Source organism: Chaetodon auriga, chromosome 2, assembly GCF_051107435.1.
Source record: "Chaetodon auriga isolate fChaAug3 chromosome 2, fChaAug3.hap1, whole genome shotgun sequence".
Taxonomy (NCBI): Eukaryota; Metazoa; Chordata; class Actinopteri; order Chaetodontiformes; family Chaetodontidae; genus Chaetodon; species Chaetodon auriga.
The window spans coordinates 12110942-12129375 of record NC_135075.1 but is presented as its reverse complement, the minus strand read 5'-3'; the positions used below and the strand labels follow the sequence as shown (position 1 = coordinate 12129375).

The 18434-nt window shown below is 42.3% G+C and overlaps 2 protein-coding genes across 3 annotated transcripts; one reads left to right on the top strand and one right to left on the bottom strand.

The window, feature by feature from the left end:
• Positions 1–959: 959 nt before the first annotated feature.
• LOC143335217 (keratin, type I cytoskeletal 18-like) lies at positions 960–4995 on the bottom strand. 2 transcript variants are annotated; one of them, XR_013078409.1, is made up of 7 exons: positions 4455–4995; positions 2951–3033; positions 2451–2607; positions 2167–2331; positions 1947–2072; positions 1398–1682; positions 960–1260 (listed from the first exon to the last, which is right to left on the bottom strand). XR_013078409.1 is itself a non-coding variant. In XM_076754486.1 (7 exons), the coding sequence occupies exons 1-7, from the start codon at positions 4908–4910 to the stop codon at positions 1221–1223; spliced, it is 1248 nt and encodes a 415-aa protein (XP_076610601.1). In that variant the 5' UTR covers positions 4911–4995; the 3' UTR covers positions 960–1220. The 2 variants fall into 2 exon arrangements, 1 of the variants encoding a protein (XP_076610601.1); XM_076754486.1 differs by having other exon boundaries at positions 1462–1682.
• A 5556-nt stretch (positions 4996–10551) lies between these two features.
• LOC143335210 (keratin, type II cytoskeletal 8-like) lies at positions 10552–17244 on the top strand. The gene is made up of 9 exons (XM_076754474.1): positions 10552–11080; positions 12599–12807; positions 13721–13781; positions 13928–14023; positions 14141–14305; positions 14712–14837; positions 14941–15161; positions 15297–15337; positions 16370–17244. The coding sequence occupies exons 1-9, from the start codon at positions 10628–10630 to the stop codon at positions 16663–16665; spliced, it is 1668 nt and encodes a 555-aa protein (XP_076610589.1). The 5' UTR covers positions 10552–10627; the 3' UTR covers positions 16666–17244.
• The last annotated feature ends 1190 nt before the right edge of the window (positions 17245–18434 follow it).

Genomic DNA, 18434 nt, shown 5'->3' with positions numbered 1-18434 from the left:
CACTGAACTAACGCTGTCTCTTGCTCTTACAGTTCTTCGTTTATGTCTCTCTCATAGCAGTCACTGAATCCTTTGATCATGTTTGGTGCTAAAGTTTAAGGAGATAAAATATATTTTTCTCTGTGACCGTCCTGAGTTCATGGCAAAAAGTTTGAAATCAACGCTGTCCAATCTAATTGATCATGTCTAGAGTATCCTTGCATGAGCTCTAATTTACAGGTCCTGCTTGAACAATTGAGATCTGTCGGTGATTATAGAACAGTGATGATTCTACATCTAAAATCCTCAAAGGCTCAGCCCAGACCTTGATATGTGCATATTGATGCATATTTGTAAATGAATTACTTTAAAGACACCCTTTCACACTGTTATATCATCCTATATTCTATTGGACTAATGCATTAATGTGTGAGCAGCTTAGTGTTGCAGCTACTTAGAGCTGACACAAATTCTGCAACTTTCTATAGGCCTACTGTTGCATTGTTAACAATGCATCATATTTTGTAAGTTTATATGCTATTATGTATATCTTTCGCTGGAAACTAGTGACTACAGCTGTCAAATGAATGCAGTGGAGTAAAAAGTGAAGCATTTGGAAAAGAACAGGATTAAAAGGAATACATTACCCAAATGTTCAAATTGTAAGTCAGGGCCATATAATATTTTCTGGATGTGTTTTTTTAGCATGTTAACACCACAACAGATGAATAAAGTGATAATTTTTCAGGACTGCGTATCTCCAGGCTTGTTTAAAGTTCTTCTGCCCCCTTGTGGCTAAATATCAGTCAAGGCAGCTTTAAACAATCTGTGAAATCATGTTTTGGGTCAGCTATTCTTTTTTTTTTTTTTTTTTTTTTTGGGGGGGGGGGACTTTCTTTATGCAATTCATATGACAACTTATCACAAAACATACACATTCTTAGGTTATGTAACAATAACAAATGTACAAGAGCAGTGACTGTTGGTCAATAAGTGGTTTTATTCATTTTCATTTTGCTGTCAGTTCAGATGACAGCTGCTTTTGAAATAGCCCTGTTTCACCATGGTGTGGTCTGATGCCTTTATTCAGAATTACTTAAATCATTTATGGTTTACACAGTATGTGGTTTTGGTTCAAAATAGGCTTTAGTTGATTGGACGAGCATGGAATTTTTTCATAATGAATAGTTGTGGGTTGCTCTGGTTCCATTGTTGGGATGGTCCAGAGTCTTTGTTCCAAATTACATTGTGGCTGCCAGCTCTTCCAGTGCATCCTGGAGCCTGTACAAAACACAAATGAAACATTTTGATTTTCAAAATATTTGCATATCATATTAACTGACTGTAACTACTGCCTCACTTCATGATGTAGTTGCTGGACCATGCAAACCATGATAACAAGTAAGTTTAGTATTCACCTCCACCATCATCATCACCTTGCTTCGATCTGTTTTTTCTCCTCCACCTCTCTATAACTCTTACTTGTAGTCTCCACCATCCAGCAGACCCTTGTAAGTGGAAATTTCGGCCTCCAGTTTCATCTTCATGTTGAGTAGGGCCTCATATTCTTGGGTCTGTTGCTGAATGTTTGCACGCAATTTGGTCAGCTCCTCCTCCAGTCGGATAATGATGCTGTTGTACTTTTCCATTTCCATGTTGTTTCGTAGCTCTGTGTTGCGTAATGTGTCCTCTAAGGAGGCTTTCTGATAAAGGATTGACAAGGAGGAATCAAAAGTATGCCAAAGATTTTTTTTAGGCCAGGTCTAATTTTGGAGAACATGGGAAAGTTCCAACATTTGTGAAAAAAAAAAAAAAACTATGTGGGAAACATTTGCTGCTTTACAAAACCATTTGACAACCATTCAGAGTGTGTTAATGGTCAGAAAGGATTTGCTTATTTCATGTTTACAAATAAAATGAAAATGAATGAGAACAGAATATGAAACACATGGGATATGCACACTTACTAAGCTCTTCTGGGATGCAAGTTCAATTTCCAGGGTCTGTATCTGTCTGGATAAGTCACCGACCTCTGTCTGGGCTCCCTGGAGAGCCTCTGTGTTCTGTGATACCTGCACCTGCACCTCTGCAATCTGACAGGGAGACGGGGAAAGGGTGTTAGCCAGCAAACAGGATACTTCCCTTAAGTGTATTTCTAAATGATTAACCCTGATAAGATTCCATCACCTGATTTTCATGCCAACGTTTCAGGTCATCTGCATTCTTCATGGCAATCTTCTCGTAGTTAGCCCTCACGTCCTCCATGATCTGGGACAGGTCCTGACCTTTAGGAGCATCAACGTCCACTTGCACGCCTGACTGGGAGATCTGATTCCTCAGCTCCATCACCTCCTATAGGAGCAACAGAAAGAGAGAAATGAACAAAAATGTTCATCACGTCATGTGACCTGTGAGCCACTGCTCCGAGATGATGAAGTGTGGTGATTCATCGGGATGTGCTGTAAACTCACATTCTCATGGTTCTTCTTTAGGAAGGCGAGTTCCTCCCTCACGGTTTCGATCTCACTCTCAATGTTCATCCTGGTCATGTTGGTGTCATCTATGACTTTCTTCAGCCCAGCAATGTCGGCCTCCACAGACTGACGGATTGCCACCTCATTGTCGAACCTGTAAGAGTGCACAGACACAAACTTTATTATGCACATAATCAGCTGTTACACACAAGTGCTATGAAGCATAAAGCTTCGAAATGGCAACTCTAAAGGTTCAAAGAAGTGTTTCAGATGCAAATGTGCTGTTACTGAAATCCTATTCCAGCAGATGTTGTAAATATTAGACCACAAACTCTGCTACGGCTTCCTTTTGCAAAGGTAATAAATAACCTTTGACACCAAAAGCATGTCCGCCTTTGTACAGGATGTGGAGAGCGAGCTTAGATGTGCCTCATTCATATAAGATTTACAGATAAAACAACAGAAACAACTCTGAGATTGAATTTAAAACAACGTACTTTACTTTGAAGTCATCAGCAGCAAGACGGGCATTGTCGATCTGAAGCACAAATCGAGCGTTCTCCGCAATCTTATCAAAGATCTGGACAGAAAAAAAGAATTTATGACAAAATGTGGACATTTCTTTGACCGGTGGGTGTCACAAAATAATTTTACCCCCCTAACTTTGCTGGATAGAAAGAACACAGTTGTAGTCTGCTCCCATCATTATGTGTGATGAGATATCAATGTTTGCCACAGCTACAGAATAAAACATATGATTTGAATCACTGTTTCCCTTATGTAACAATAGAAACCCCAGAGTCAGATTACACACTAGTACCACAACATAGTTGAATCCATAGTAACATTCAGTGAAAAGAGGAACCACAGACTGAACGACAGGAAAAGGGGATGTTCCCGTGCCAAAACAAGAATCTGGATTGTTTTAGCATTGTTGGAAAAATGTGTTTCCTGTCTCACTAAATCATACAGAGAGTTTTTTTTCTCCCCAGTGTTCACCCAGCTGCACTGTCTCCCTCTGCCATTTTCTTTGTATGTATTGCTGTATGTGTTCATGTGTGCGGGGGTTGGAAAATTCTTGGTGCATGAGTGTGTTTGTGAGTTTATACTTTCTAGTGTGTCTGTGACATCCCGTCTCAGAAGAACGGGGACATACTTGTCCCTGTATGTGTCGAGAAAAAGATGGTTCCACCATCAATATGTCATTATGTGACACTAAAGATCTGAAGTCTGCAGAAGAATGTGACATTTGACTCTGCGACTCTGCTGACTGGAGCTGATTGTTATACAAGCAGTGCACTCACACACACACACACACACACACACACACACACACACACACACACACACACACACACAGAGTCACGCTGGCAGTCCAAGATCCTTTGTGTGTGTGTGTCATTACTACCACACATCTGTTTCACATTGAGGCCCTCCTACAGCACAGCATGCTTGTAGAAAATTTGCAAGCAGGACCATTTGGAAACACTTTTGTCTGGTGAAGGTTGTTTGAGAGCTTTTCAGTCCGTCTCTCATGATGCTACCCGCGTGCTGGTGATTCATCAAGGGAAGTTATGGCCACTTTGTGGCACGAAAGAGTTTTGTGGGGGAGGGTTGGAACTTAGGAACCACACCCTTCATTCTCTTGCAAGAAATTTGATAACCTACAAAGGAAAGGCTGCCCATCTCAGCATGAGCCTTCTTGATCTAAAATTTTAATATGAGGCATTAGATAAATAACGAATTCACTCATAAAACCTACTGCCACAAGTACGTTTACATTTGAAACATTGTCTGTGATGATGAGTGCCATCACGCGCCCTCAGTGATTCTCACATTAGAGGCCACATGGAGCATTTCTAAAGCATTTAAACACTCAGATCTCTGTCTGTCTCTCCCAGCTGTATTAACTAACAACCACAGCTTCCCAGATTTAGACAACATTTCATACTCAACTTCCACCTGCTCATATTAATGGTCATTGTTCATTGTCATGCTTACCTGCCTGCGTAGGTCATCTATGATGGGTTCATACTTGCTGTAGTCTCTCATGTCAGGCCCTGCCTTCTCCATAGCCTCCATGATCTTCATCTCTAGCTCCTTGTTGGCCTGTTCCAGGTTCCTCACTGTCTCCAGGTAGTTGGCCAGGCGGTCGTTCAGGTTCTGCATGGCTCCCCTCTCGTTGCCAATGATTCCAGAGGTGATACCACCGCCAGTTGCCACAGATGCACCGGCACCACCAAAACCGGAGCCCATTCCACTGCTCAGCTTGAAGGCAGAGGAAGACGAGGTCATTGGGGCATTAGACCGGAGAGAAGATGTGGAGATGGCGGACATGCGGGCACCCTGTCCACCAGCACCACCATAAACGCTCATGGCACGCTGCTGGGGCATGGATCGGGTCATGGAGATGTGAGAAGAAGGTATCTGCTGAAAGGTGGATCTTCTGTAGCTCATTTTGGAGAAGTTTAAGTTCAACAGAGAACGAGGTGAAAAATGAGATGTGGAGACTCACTGCTGGCCGGCTTAGAAAGTGACGCTGGCAGCGGGAAGTGGAGAACTTATACTCCTACTTCTCCCTCAATCACAGCTGGTCTCTCAGACCCTGCCCACTTTAGCATCGCCACGGTCCTCCTTTCCTGCTCCCCCCCCCCTGCTCTCTGAGGCTCTCATTCACCCACATGTTCCCCTTTTTTAAACTGACAGTATATCTTCTGTCTCCAAGGAAATGTGTTAGGCATTTTTTCTGTTGTGGAAAACATTCAGATTTGATCAGTCAGAGCAAATTCGTTCATTTAACTGAACTACAGAGATCACATAAACCACAGTTCACAAGGAGGGAAAGACAGCAGTACACACTTCAACAGAAAAAGCTGGAATAGAACTCAGACTAAAACTTAAAGGGTAGAATATTCTTTTCAAAATGAGGCTTACTTTTTAAGCATGCAACCAAATTCCTTTGGTTTGCCCATAAAAGGCTTAATGTCTACCATTTGCTGCATAGTTTCTAAGTTTGTGGTTAGCGAGATCCCAAAATAAACAAATATTGCCAACCTTCCTATCTAGCCTAAACTGAAAGTGAGATAGCAGCTGCAGCACCAATTCTTTTAGTTGAACTAAAACAGAGAAGAAGGGACATAGCTTGGTACTGGTTTATACTCCTAAAGTGCAAAATTAATGAGGATGAAATATCTTCAGCATGACGAGTTGTTTATCAGGGTAGGTGCATTCAGACAGGTATTACTAAAACTGAACAGATTTACTGATAAATACATTGGCATTTCAACACAGACAATAGAGTGAGCAGCATTAACAGTGAAGCCTGCCATACTGTAAAAGGAAAATGACACCTAAGCTTTAAATATACCCAGAAGACCTGAGAGCAGATGGGATGCATAAAGCAGGAAAGTAAGCCAATAGCACTCTGTTCATAATACAATGAAAAGAAAAGAAAAGCTGCCCTCATTCACCATGTACTGCAGGTGATTTGTTTTTCACCAAACTCCACAGTGTTGACTTGGGAAAGGTTCATATAGGTTTAACTGAGGCTGCGGTCAAAGAGGAGATTCACGCTGGGCCCCAGAGAAGTGGATAACAAAACCAAATGAACCTCCCTCAGGGGAGACTGCCAAAGGCTCAGACACCCTCCTGAGTGTTGTACAACCTAGTTCTTTTCTTTCCTGATCTTACCTCACCTTCATGGTTGATCGAGTTTCAGTGTTTCTCACACTTCACACTGGCCCCTCACTGTGCAATTTGGAAATCTCTTTAAAAATTCTAGTAATAAGTAGTAACAAGAGGAAGAAGGACAGCATATACAGAGTAGCAACAAGCAAATACAAAGCAAGCACTGATGAGAGTCTGGCCTGTGATGTGGACAGGCATATATAAAGAGGAACGATGAATTCAATTTGCATGACTCATACCTCATGACAGCGTCTCCCCAGTCTTGTTTGTTTGAATGTGAGTTGGCAACAGTTTGCTTCGCCTCACAGGATGCAAAAAAACTCAAGAAATTGACAAATAGAAAAAGGGAAATGCCTTAACCAAGAGTTTTAGCCAACAAATCTATAGTAGATAGCATATTTATGGCAAACACCCCTGTTTTTAAAAGAAGAGATTTTTAACACCTGCTTACACCACGTGTTCATCTGAAGAGTTTATTTTTTGGTGAATGATAACGCCCCAGATTTTAGCTCTCCTCATTCAGTATAATCTGGACCTGATTTGCACATCTCTTTCCCAGATAAGACAGGAAAATGAAAAGCTGGAGAAGCTGGAGTGTGTGAGTCACAGTAACGGACATCAGGAATCTGGAAACTACCACAGCAGTTCATGTGCTTCACAAATCCTGGACGACTGTCAGCTTATTACCACTCTCAGCCTAGCGTGGCCTTGAATGAACTTCACTTCCCTCCCTCTTTCTCTTCAGTTTCCCTTCTCCCAGCTTGTGTGCAGAAAGAACACTCTCACATGCTTATATACAAAGTCCAACACATGTATTTGCATATATGCATATGCATATGATTGTGCGGACCCTGACAGATGCAAGAAAGAATGCCGACACGCATGTGACTCTGATAGTCTTACACACTCACTCCTTTACATCCTCCTTTCCTCTCAAGATCACTCCCTCATTGACTCACTCAACATGCTCAAAAAGCACCAAAAGAGACTTTTCTTTAATTATTTAATGTATATCGATGGTATATTCCAGTTTGAAGGCCAGGACCATTGGGTCACACATCAGACGTCAGTGAAATGTGTCGACTAAGAGACATTTTCTCTGTGGGATGTCATGTCCATTTCTAGCACAGAGACATTTCACAGGAAGACATTAAAGGAGCAGTGAGTTAGAACTGTTGCAGAGTCACCTTCTGCCATTTCTCATGTGCACACAAATGATTAGTTTCATCTGAGGAAGTAAAACTGTTTCTATCACTACATGATAGATTGAATGCTAACAACAGGCTCACAGCAGCGATGCTAACATGTTAATGTTTAGTAGATATGCTTACCATGGTCACCATCGTAATTTAGCATGTTAGCATGCCAATATTTGCTAATTAGCAAACTACAAGTGAGCCTGACTGATTGATTCTCTCGGGAATATCTGTAGCAAGTTCCACTGAAATGCAGCCGACTTGTGACATGATATTTCACTCTCAATCACAACTGTCGCACTCATGGTGGCAATAGAGGTAACATCACCGAAATCTGCAAGTTTCATCCATGGGGACTATTAGATATTAGATATTTCCATCTGGATTAAAGTGGTGGATGGACAAACTAGCACTGCCATCCCTAGAAGCATATTGCTAATGTGTAGCATCAGCAGCATCCTCTCATATGGATCAAGTTTCAGCAGCAGACTACCTCGTGATCACTGAGGTGATGAACAGTGATGAAACCACTTGGCCACATCATGCCATGCCACTCCTCCTGTGCAGTTTCCTGGGCTGAAAACATACTTCACCCTTCAGTCACTAGGGGGCATGAGCCTCACAGCAAAAACATACTGCAGCGAGAGATGAGTGTGGAGGTCTTCACTGCACATTCTGTACCTTTTCCCCAACTTGTGCCAGTGAGTTCATGTGTGTTACCATTGTTTAATGCTTTAACATGCCTCAGTGTCTGTCTGTGCTGTCGGCTGTTTGCACAGGCATCACAGGGCGAAGCAGGAAGTGAGTTTTACAACTGATTTTACTGATAGTTTTGAAGGCTTGGCAGGGTCCTCCTGAAGACCACAAAGTCCAAGTTTAACACCACAGCTGAATCCAACACCATCACCTCGTAGATATATATTCTCACAGACAGACTTGCACAACTTTATCTTACCCTTAGAATTTGTTTCTGCATTTACTTTCCATTTTTTTTCCTTACTGCTTTTCCCTTCATTTTAGGCTTTAACTTGAGTGTGCTTTTGAATTATACTGTATATAAAACAATGCATGCATCAAATTCATTATAACCATGCATGCTGGGGTGATGTCACCACCATTGCTATAGCCTTCAGCCTGCTTAAGATTAATGCAGACCACCACGGATCACATCCCATTCAGTCATTGTGACAGAGGTCTGTTTCTTGTCTTTGCTAATTGTCTTCTCATACCCCCCACCTGCTCATCGTCTCTCCACCCCTCCTCTCTGCCTCATAGCATGTACGTGTCTCTCTCAGCACATTCCTGGCTTGATGTGTCATATAGCAGCCTCATACAAACCAAAGCATCACAGGCCTCTTAAGAGACTTAAGGTCAGCTGGTTAGCTTTGTTCTTTTCTCATACAGAAAGAATGAGGAATTATCTTATCTGGAGAAAGAAGAAAAGCAAGCCATTGTGAAATAAATACAGCTCTGTTGTCCATCAGTTGATGTATTTGTCGGAGAGGCTGAGTTAATGAAACAACAAGCACTGCTTGACTTGTACATATATGGTTGCTTCCAAGTTTAGCACAACAGCTCCATTGTGAAGAGTCACGTCACTGTTTGAAACAAGCCAAGCAAAACATGCATTTTTTTTGATTGGTCTAAAGCCTGAAAGTCTCTTTCAGGTTGTTAACATGTACTTTCCACAACATGTGCCCCCTTTGCTTATTCACAATTGGTTTCCACACAGCACAGTACCCTGGGAATTGGCTCTTTTCATTAGCTGGTAAATAGGTGAAGTTTTTTTTTCATAACCATATAAAACCTTGAAAACAAAAGAATAGAGGTGTGGTGAAAATGTTGGGAGGGGGAGCAAGAGGTTTATTCTGGTGCAAATTAGGCAACAGTCATCGAAACGAGAAAAGATCATGAGTCATAAATCTGCAGAGTGACAAATGAATCATGGTTTCCACAGTCTGAGACGATGCTTGAGGTTCATGTTTTAAATAAAACTGTCACAAAATGATAAGGCCTTACCAGAAATGTGTTTTCATCTTTAAGATGTGCAACCATGGAAACATCAATACACATACTCAGTTTGTCTATCTTTCCATCTGTCTATGATGTGCAGCCTCAGTGTTTTTATGGGTATTTATTTATCAGGGAATTTATGGGTGAGGAAAGCTATTTAAGACTTAGGTGGGGTTCAGAGTAAAAGAAAATGACAAAGTTTGTTTGCTCCTCACTTGCCTGATACGGAAGGAATGTTCATCAATAATCCTTGTGTGTGTGTGTGTGTGTGTGTTTATGTGTGCATGTGAGTGTGTGCATTGCCTGCATGCTGCACCTTATAATTGTGCAATGTGCAGACTTCAAACACAGGCTTTTACTCTGAAGTTTGAGATGGTTCAACTTGTAAAAGTCTACTTACCTTTTTTGCTTTCTCAACCATTTTTCTTTTTTAAGTGTTTTGTGTAAGATTTGTTGCAACATATCTGCTCAAGAACTGTTTCGCTATCTACACTCATATGAACAGTGGAACATATTCAGTGGGTGAATCTGGTTCTCCCACAATTATGAGACATACAATCACTGCCCACGAGCACGTATAGCACATCGCACTCAGCAACTGCAATTTACTTTGCAATATGTCGTGTCTGTGAGAACTGTTGTAAAGTAGAAAAGGAGGTCATAAAATTATGTGCCTGTTCATTATACCCAAGGTTTGACTTCATATTCTGGTGTTGCATGTGTGTGTGTGGGTGTGGTTGTGGGTGTGGGTATGTGTGTGTGTGTGTGCGTGCATGCATGCATGTTTGCGTATAAAGGATACAGCAAAGATGTAGACTCTGATTGAAATACAGTGTAATTTTTTAAATGCAAATGGACTGGGAGTGTTTGTCACGATGATGTAAAGCAATGTAATGTTTCAAGAACGGAAAATGACATTTCATAAAAGCCTAGAAGGTGGACAAGACTCAAAGAGTCTCCCAGTGTTTCTGCAGTAGTTTTATAGAAACTGGCACACTGACTATTATGTAATTCTTGTGCTCTCTCCAGCAGCACACTTTGTGTGCTGTAAATGTGTAACACGATGCAATTTTCTTTCCTGACATTCCCTCATCTTCTCCCCCCCCCATCCTTCACTCCCCTGCTGAGGACACCAGCCAATAGCACCTCAGCAGGGTCCCACCCCTGCTCTGATAAATAGCACCAGGGACCAGGGAGGGTCTATCTGCCTGACTCTCCTTCCCTCTACACAATCTCTCCTCTTGCACCACCTCACTGCTACAGACACCCTCTGTGACCATGTCTGTGAGAGCCATGAAGACCACCACCTTCTCCACTGTGTCGTCTTCCAGGGGCCCTTCCCAGGGCTTCAGCAGCAGCTCCTTCTCTGGCTATGGTGGCCGTGGTGTGGGCAGTGGCAGGCAGAACTACGCTGTCCGCACCTCTTATGGGGGAGTGGGCAGCAGTGGTGCTGCTGTGGGTGCTGGGGGGTTTAAGGTGGTCGGTGGATATGTTACTGGGGGGTCTGGATCAAGAGGAGGTGGAGTAGAGTTTGGCTATGTGGGCTTCGGTGGAGGTATGGGAGGTGGCATGGCCAATGAAGTGGTGGCCCCCATTACTGCGGTGACTGTGAACAAGAGCCTGCTGGCCCCCCTGAACCTGGAGATTGACCCCACCATCCAGGTGGTCCGCACCCAGGAGAAGGAGCAGATCAAGACCCTGAACAACCGCTTTGCTTCCTTCATTGACAAGGTCAGTCAGCTTAAGACCATCACCGTCCGAGCAGGACACTTTGTCCTTTAAGCCCTAAAAGATACATGGGGAAAATTGCAGCAGGAGCAACAACCTGCACACACAGTACGCTGCTTTATAGGTTTTTGTTCCTGATGTGCTGTCGGCTACTATGACTGTTGGGATAAAGCTATTAAATTCCACACTGAGTAGGCAAATAACTCAGGAAATTAGTATACTGCAAGCCAAAATAGCTCAAGGTGAAAGAGGTCATCCTTGACACAATCCCTGTGGAATCTGTATATATAACAATATGCAGTCTACTAAACTCCAGGTACTGTGATTTGGTGGAGGATACATCTTGTTTTGTGTGATGGCTTAGCTTGCACACATGTTTTCACCCTCAGGTGAAATCCTAGCTCTCAGATAAAGATGATCAATCTGGACACAGAGTACATACTGTACAGGGCTGGGATAAAGAGCAGAACAATTTAGCTTGAAGGGTTGCACACCAGTGTGAGCAATATTCTGCAAGACAGAGACTTAGCGGTAATGAAAGTAGACAGAATGACAGGTGTCTTTTTGCATTCTTGTTCTGCAAAATCTTGTTATTATGGGAGTGGCAAGGGAAAGGTTTGCATAAGACAAGCTCGTTAAACACTGAGTGGAGTAGATCACAGTAGTAAAAAAATAGTCAGTAGTCTGAACAATACCCCATTTATGAGGCTGTATAGTAATTAAGAAAGCCATTTTCTTAACTGTGGTGTAAATCATTGTTATTCATCCACTATTAGTATTATGACTGAAATGTATGATACAGCTATCTTATCACACAGAAGCTTGCAATCTTCTTCAACTGAAACTGATCAGTTTCTTTAGCTATCACTCATTTTAATACTCCCATTTATGGAGGCACCCTGGAGTGAAACTGTAAATCAATCACAGTGACATTAATCCTTCAGATCGTAAAACAAAGCTCTCTCCCCCTCCTCTACATACCATCGTGATATGGCACACACATGCAGAACTGTGTGTCTCATCCTGTTTGCTGAGCGGCAGCGGGACCCCGCCCAGGGTCGGTCGACGCTGAATAGAAAAGTTGTAAATGGGTAAACTGTGTCACAATTGGGAAACAGTGCCTCTTTGTGTCGAAACATGGCCCTATGGGTTAGAATTGAGTCAGGGGTAATTGATGTGACATTTGGAGTCAGTTGGAGGTGGGAGAAGTTCAATTAGTCATTTTTCTCTCAGTCGATTGTGGTGCGTTTCTTTGTCCATCAGCAAACAGAGTGAATCCATTCATGTTTTTTGAGTCACTCCCACCTTCTCTTTGCATGCATTCTTTGTCAGGTCTCACTGACCACCCTCTCCATGCATCATAGAGTTATGTATGTCGATTGAGGAAACAATGAGTTGGATGATTGTGCAGCACCATGTTCCCATTCTTTTATTCATCGACCTACTGATATCCATGCATCAAGTCTGAAACTCAGCCTTCACCATCAATCCAATCACTGCCATTTCCTTCTCTGTCCGCAGGTACGTTTCCTGGAACAGCAGAACAAAATGCTTGAGACAAAGTGGAAACTTCTGCAGGAACAGACCACGTCTCGCTCCAACACTGATGCCATGTTCGAAGCCTACATCGCCAACTTGCGTAAGCAGCTAGACAACCTGGGTCATGAAAAAACCAAGCTAGAGTCCGACCTGCATCACATGACGGGCCTGGTTGAGGACTTCAAAAACAAGTGAGTGAAGTATAGGATTTAAGCCACCAGTAATATGTTCAAATATCTATAAATATTGTTTCATATTAACAATGCATCAAATTACTATTTATACATTAACGTAGTCACTCAGACTGTGCAATTCCCCTCAGCTCTACAGACCATTTTGGCATCTTTCAGCTCAGCTCAATAGTGAAGTGTCATTGTCACTGAAAAAGCTATAAAAACTCACTGTACACCACTTGCCCTGCACCGTATGACAACCCCCAACAAGCAACCAGCAACTAGCTGGTGAATATAGAAGAGAATTTAGCAGCTTAGGTGCAAGATCCCTCAGCAGTACCAACCAGGGCTGCTCAAGGTAGGGCTCGTGGATTAAACGTGGCCTGCTGTAAAGTTTGTTTTGGCTCACCAGATGATTCAAGCAAAATATTAAACAAATGAACACAATGGAAAAAAACAGAGCATAAATCACTGTTTATGTTTATTTTTGTGAGGTTAAACTCTTCTTTAAAGACATACTTTCCCAAATGTATTTATTATTTTTCATATCTCAGCACTGCAGGCACAGTGACACTTTGCACAGCAAGTCAGTCAATTAAGGGGACTTGAGATCCTTGTACAGTTTTGCATCGTCACAACACAACACAACACAGCGGGTGTTTGCTTTTGGCCCTCCAAGGGAAAAAGTTTTGACCCCGCAATAGACCAAAACAGAGATAAAGGAGAGTGACTCTTGGACATATTTTCACCACATGGCCAGAAACACATCACCATATTAATACTCACATAGCTCCATATGTTAATAGGCAATTCTTTGTAAACACAACTTCAATGTAGTAGTGTTGGTCTTACAGCATTATTCTGGTGCCCCCAAGTGACAAAAAATATAATTGCAGGTTTCAAATTTAAAGGACATATTTTTATTTTTCAGGTACGAGGATGAGATCAACAAGCGCAATGAGTGTGAGAACAACTTTGTCCTCACAAAGAAGGTCTGTTTTGATTTTCTACCATATAACTGAGCTTGAAACTATCATTAGCCTTTGAGCAAAATGAGCCCACACAAGGGCACTTTGTACCTCAGGGTCTGGGATATATGCAACAATGAATATTCTCTATGCTGTCTTTCCCTGTGCAGGACACTGATGCAGCCTACATGGTCAAAGTGGAGCTGGAAGCCAAACTGGACGGGCTCTCTGATGAAATTGAGTTCCTGAGGCAGATCTTTGAAGCAGTAATGACTTTATTTTACTTATCAGGGGCAAACAGATGAGTAATTGATGTAGCTATATGTCATCTTAAAACAAAGGGCATTTTCCATTTCTTCTCTGCTTATTTTCATGTATTATAGGAAATCCAAGAGCTACAGGGCCAGATCAAGGACACATCTGTTGTGGTGGAGATGGACAACAGCCGCAACCTTGACATGGACGCCATCGTTGCCGAAGTGCGCGCCCAATATGAAGACATTGCCAACCGTAGCAGAGCCGAGGCCGAGTCATGGTACCAGACAAAGGTGAGATCACTCCTTCATCAGAGAGGTCAGTCTCTCCAGGTGAATTCATTTTGTTGTGCATTTAAAACTGAAAAAATAGTCCTTGTTTTCCTCCTTGAACAGTACATGATTTTAACTAGGTGTACATGGCCGAGGGTGTAGGATGTATTCAATTAACCCCTCTTGTCTTCCCCTCTTGTCACAACTCATCTTACCATTCCCTTCTTTACTTTAATTGTTGTTTTCTAAAAAGTGCCATCTTCTGATTGCCCTGTATGTTGCAACCAGAATGCTTCTGCTTTCATTCATGTCAATTTAGAATGTACCAAAAACACCTGGAATGACCCCAGACTTAAGACAACAAACATACCTGGATTATCACGTTGCATTTCGATGTGTCAGTCTGACTTGTCCCCATGTGCACCAGTATGCAGAGATGCAACAGTCAGCAGGCAGATATGGTGACGACCTGAAGTCAACCAAGGCTGAGATCGCTGACATGAACCGCAGGATAATGAGGCTCCAGTCTGAAATTGACATGGTTAAATCACAGGTGAGAGTTCCAGATGTCAGTTTTGAATAATTAGACATGTCTTACTGTAAGAGGAGTTTGTCTTGCACAGCACATCACTCTGCTTTTCCTCCTCTACTCTCAGCGGAACAGCTTGGAAGCTCAAATCGCAGAGGCTGAGGAGCGAGGAGAGCTGGCGGTGAAGGACGCTAAACTCCGCATCAGAGACCTGGAGGAAGCTCTCCAGAGAGCCAAGCAGGATATGGCCATGCAAGTCCGCCAGTACCAGGAACTGATGAACGTGAAGCTGGCTCTGGACATTGAGATCGCCACCTACAGGAAGCTGCTGGAAGGAGAGGAGGACAGGTAAGATGTTTATGTGAGAGCCCCTTGTGCATCATTCTGTGGAAGTGATGAGAAATGTCTTCTCTGCAGGAATCTTGTTCTGTATATCTCACTATAGTCTGCTTGCTTCTGTCTTTTTTCTTTTTTTCTTTACAGGTTAGCAGCTGGAATCAAGACCACTGTGTCCAAACAGACTTGTAAGTTCATGTTTGACTTTGGTGCAAACATTTAAAGTGTTTCACTGTTCATTTTCACCATGTTACAGTTTCAAAAAGCAGGATAAGTCCTGTTCAGAGTCTCAGGGCAGCAAAATAATAAATGTCACAAGATGCAATGAATGCAGCATTAACATCCTGTTAACAGAGACACACTGCAATCAAGGGAAGCTGCAGTTTTTCTCCACTGATTTGATGCCTGGTTGGAAACACAACCCTGGTTTTGAGAACAGGTGACACAAATATCAAAACTGTGTGCAAAACACCAAATACATGCCCCTAAAGATGTCAAAATGGCATCCTAGTGTCAAAAAGAAATCGAACAAATATTCTCTCTGGTCAGGCTCCTTCGATAAATCTGTTTATTTGACAAACCCAGTGTTAGTATGATGGTAATGGTGCCATCATAGGTGAGGAGAGTGACCTCAGTAAGTAAAACCTAGACAAGATTTTTGTGTTTTTCAGCTCTCCATTGATGAAAAATAAAATCTCACCTCCAAGAAAGAGAATGTGTCTAAACTGTAAAATACTGTAGCAAAGTTTGGCAACTGTTGTCCCACTTAAGACTTTCCCACCTATACAGTATATTTCTATGCTATACATTAATTTCAAGTGAAAAAAATGAAACTTGGGTAATGTCAGTAATACAAAACTATACATATTTACTATACATGCACAGAAGAGCTACAGATATAGAACTAGAACAGTGCTGGTCAACCCTGTCTTCTTCATTTGGCAACAAGTTCTTCAACATCACACCTTATGTCTTCTTTTGCAATACACCTGCTGGGAAAGAATCATTCTGCATGTCTGATCCGTCCATGGAAATTTTGGGCAAATGTTTCCAGACATCCAGCATTTACTGCGTCCACATGGGACATCAGTTCAAGTTCCAGACATGAGATCTCAAAGAAGACAAATCTCCCTCAAAGCCTTTGTAGATACAAAATGTCCACATATCAATTCTTTTTCCATTGCTGTGTTAATGAGCACCTTTTACCTCTGACTGTGCAGCGATGAACTACAATGCCTATGGCCTGGAGAGCTCCCGCACCCCGTCCTACGTCAGCTGCTCCTTTGGTGGAGTCAAGGCCAGCAGCGGCTCTTTCGCCGCCCCAGAGGGAGCAGCGGTGAAGAGCACCACGGTCACTAAGACGGAAACTGTGGTGATCAAGACAGAGGAGAAGAAGGAGGAGGAGGAGAAGGAGGAGGAAGAGGAGGTGGAAGAGCAGGCAGCAATCGAGGAGCCAGCTGCTGTGGAGAAGAAGGAGCAGGAGCAGGTGGAGGCTGAAGCTGTTCCTGAGGAGTGATGCTTTGTTCGCTGTTTTGTCAGATGTAGGATTTTGGTCTTGAAAAAGCACACACTCTCTGCTTTATTACTCAGTTCTTAAATGATTCATTCACCAAGGTGCCTTCACCTAATAATGGGTGTGTTTCTACTGTCAGAGGTGTAAGCACAGCTTTACTTCAGATGTCCTTTATGAAGAGGTGGACGGGTCTTTGTTCAGGTTTCTGAAAACTCTTGTAGGTTAATAAGTTCTTTACTGTCAACTGCAGTCAAAGTCACTGCCCGTGGTTCAGGGATACCTGCACCACACTTGTTTCAACAGCAGGTGGCACTATTGTATGTGTTTTCCCGCTCCATCCAGTTGTTCGACCAACTTGAAGCACTGCCCATCAACAGATATCAAACAGCTGATAGGAGCAGTTTGGGAAAAATGAGCCATTGCCATGCTGATCTTCTCAGACTAAACCTGCTGTACCTAAACAGTTAAGTAAGGAGACAACCAGTCACAAAAGTCTTCTTCTGCTTAAGTAAATCTTTTCGGTGTACTACTGTTGGCAATACCTGAAGTCTTCTTTGCTCGGCAATAAATCTTCAAAAAGTGTTTTGTGTAGTGTTCTCTTTTTTGGTGGTTTGCAAATTCCCTATAATTTGTTTTTTCTTTTTAATTTCTTTTAACGTAGTTACGCATTCAGTTATTTAGTATTTATTTTGGAAAATTAACCTTTACCCTTACCTTAACCTAACCCTAACCTCAGACTCCACCCTAAATCTTAATGATTTACATTGTGGTGACCTGTATTTTGTCACCACAAGTGAGGCGAATCCCCACAACGTGAGTGTGTAGACAGACTTATGTGAGTAATATGAGTAATTCATGGGCACACATCACACGCAAACATGCAAACACAACAGCAGCAGCAGCAACAACAACAACAACAGCAACAACAACAACAACAACAACAACAACAACAAGTTATACTTTTAAGAGTTGAACAAATAAAACTTCAATGACAGAAAAATGACATTCCACACATTGCTGTGGAACACCTGACATGTCCCAGCCTGCCTCGGTCTGGATTCCTGCTAATTATCTTTGACAAAAGGGACTGAAGGTTATGAATTCCTAAAAATGTAAGCAAATGTCATCTTCCAGACATTTAAAGTTTACACAACACAGTTAAAAACAAACTAACCCAAGTCTGTAGGTCTGTAAGCCCACTGGAGTAACACGTGTGATTTATCAGGGGAGCGGGCTGTTTTTCTTTCAATAAGTGGTTACTTCAGAAACCTTTTCATTGCTAGGTGAACAGGTTTGAACATGAATTACGGGTGGTGGTGCCATGCCCAAGGCTATACAACTTCTCATGAATTTAAAGACTGAAAGCTGCACAAATCCCACAATCCCACCCATTGTTCGGCTCAGAAACAAACTACTGATGCTGACATACACTGGGACATTTTCAGGTGTGAAGGCTTGATCATTTAACTGCACGAGGAAATGAAATCACAGAGGAGACATACCCTTTGTACACACAAACATTATCGCAACAGCAGCTGTAACAGCTGACCTGAAATGACAGCAATAGTTGATAGCTTCTGTACTGTGGGAAATAATAGCTTTCTGACAGATGAGGGGATTAATACTAGTCTCTAATCTGTCTGTTATGTGGTGGCCCTGGGAGCTCAATGCACTGCCGCTTAAGAAAACATGCAAATAGACACAATGCAAACAAATGTAAATTTAAGTAAACATCTTCAGCAATTAGACACATGTGCTGCATGTGCACTTGC

Coding starts and splice junctions, on each gene's coding strand:
- LOC143335217 (XM_076754486.1), bottom strand. CDS start 4,910: ATGAGCTACAGAAGATCCACCTTTCAGCAGATACCTTCTTCTCACATC. Junction 2,073..2,166: donor AACGTTGGCATGAAAATCAG/GTGATGGAATCT, acceptor TCTCCCTGTCAG/ATTGCAGAGGTGCAGGTGCA. Junction 1,683..1,946: donor TTGCATCCCAGAAGAGCTTA/GTAAGTGTGCAT, acceptor ATCCTTTATCAG/AAAGCCTCCTTAGAGGACAC.
- LOC143335210 (XM_076754474.1), top strand. CDS start 10,628: ATGTCTGTGAGAGCCATGAAGACCACCACCTTCTCCACTGTGTCGTCT. Junction 11,081..12,598: donor TTGCTTCCTTCATTGACAAG/GTCAGTCAGCTT, acceptor CTCTGTCCGCAG/GTACGTTTCCTGGAACAGCA. Junction 12,808..13,720: donor GTTGAGGACTTCAAAAACAA/GTGAGTGAAGTA, acceptor TTTATTTTTCAG/GTACGAGGATGAGATCAACA.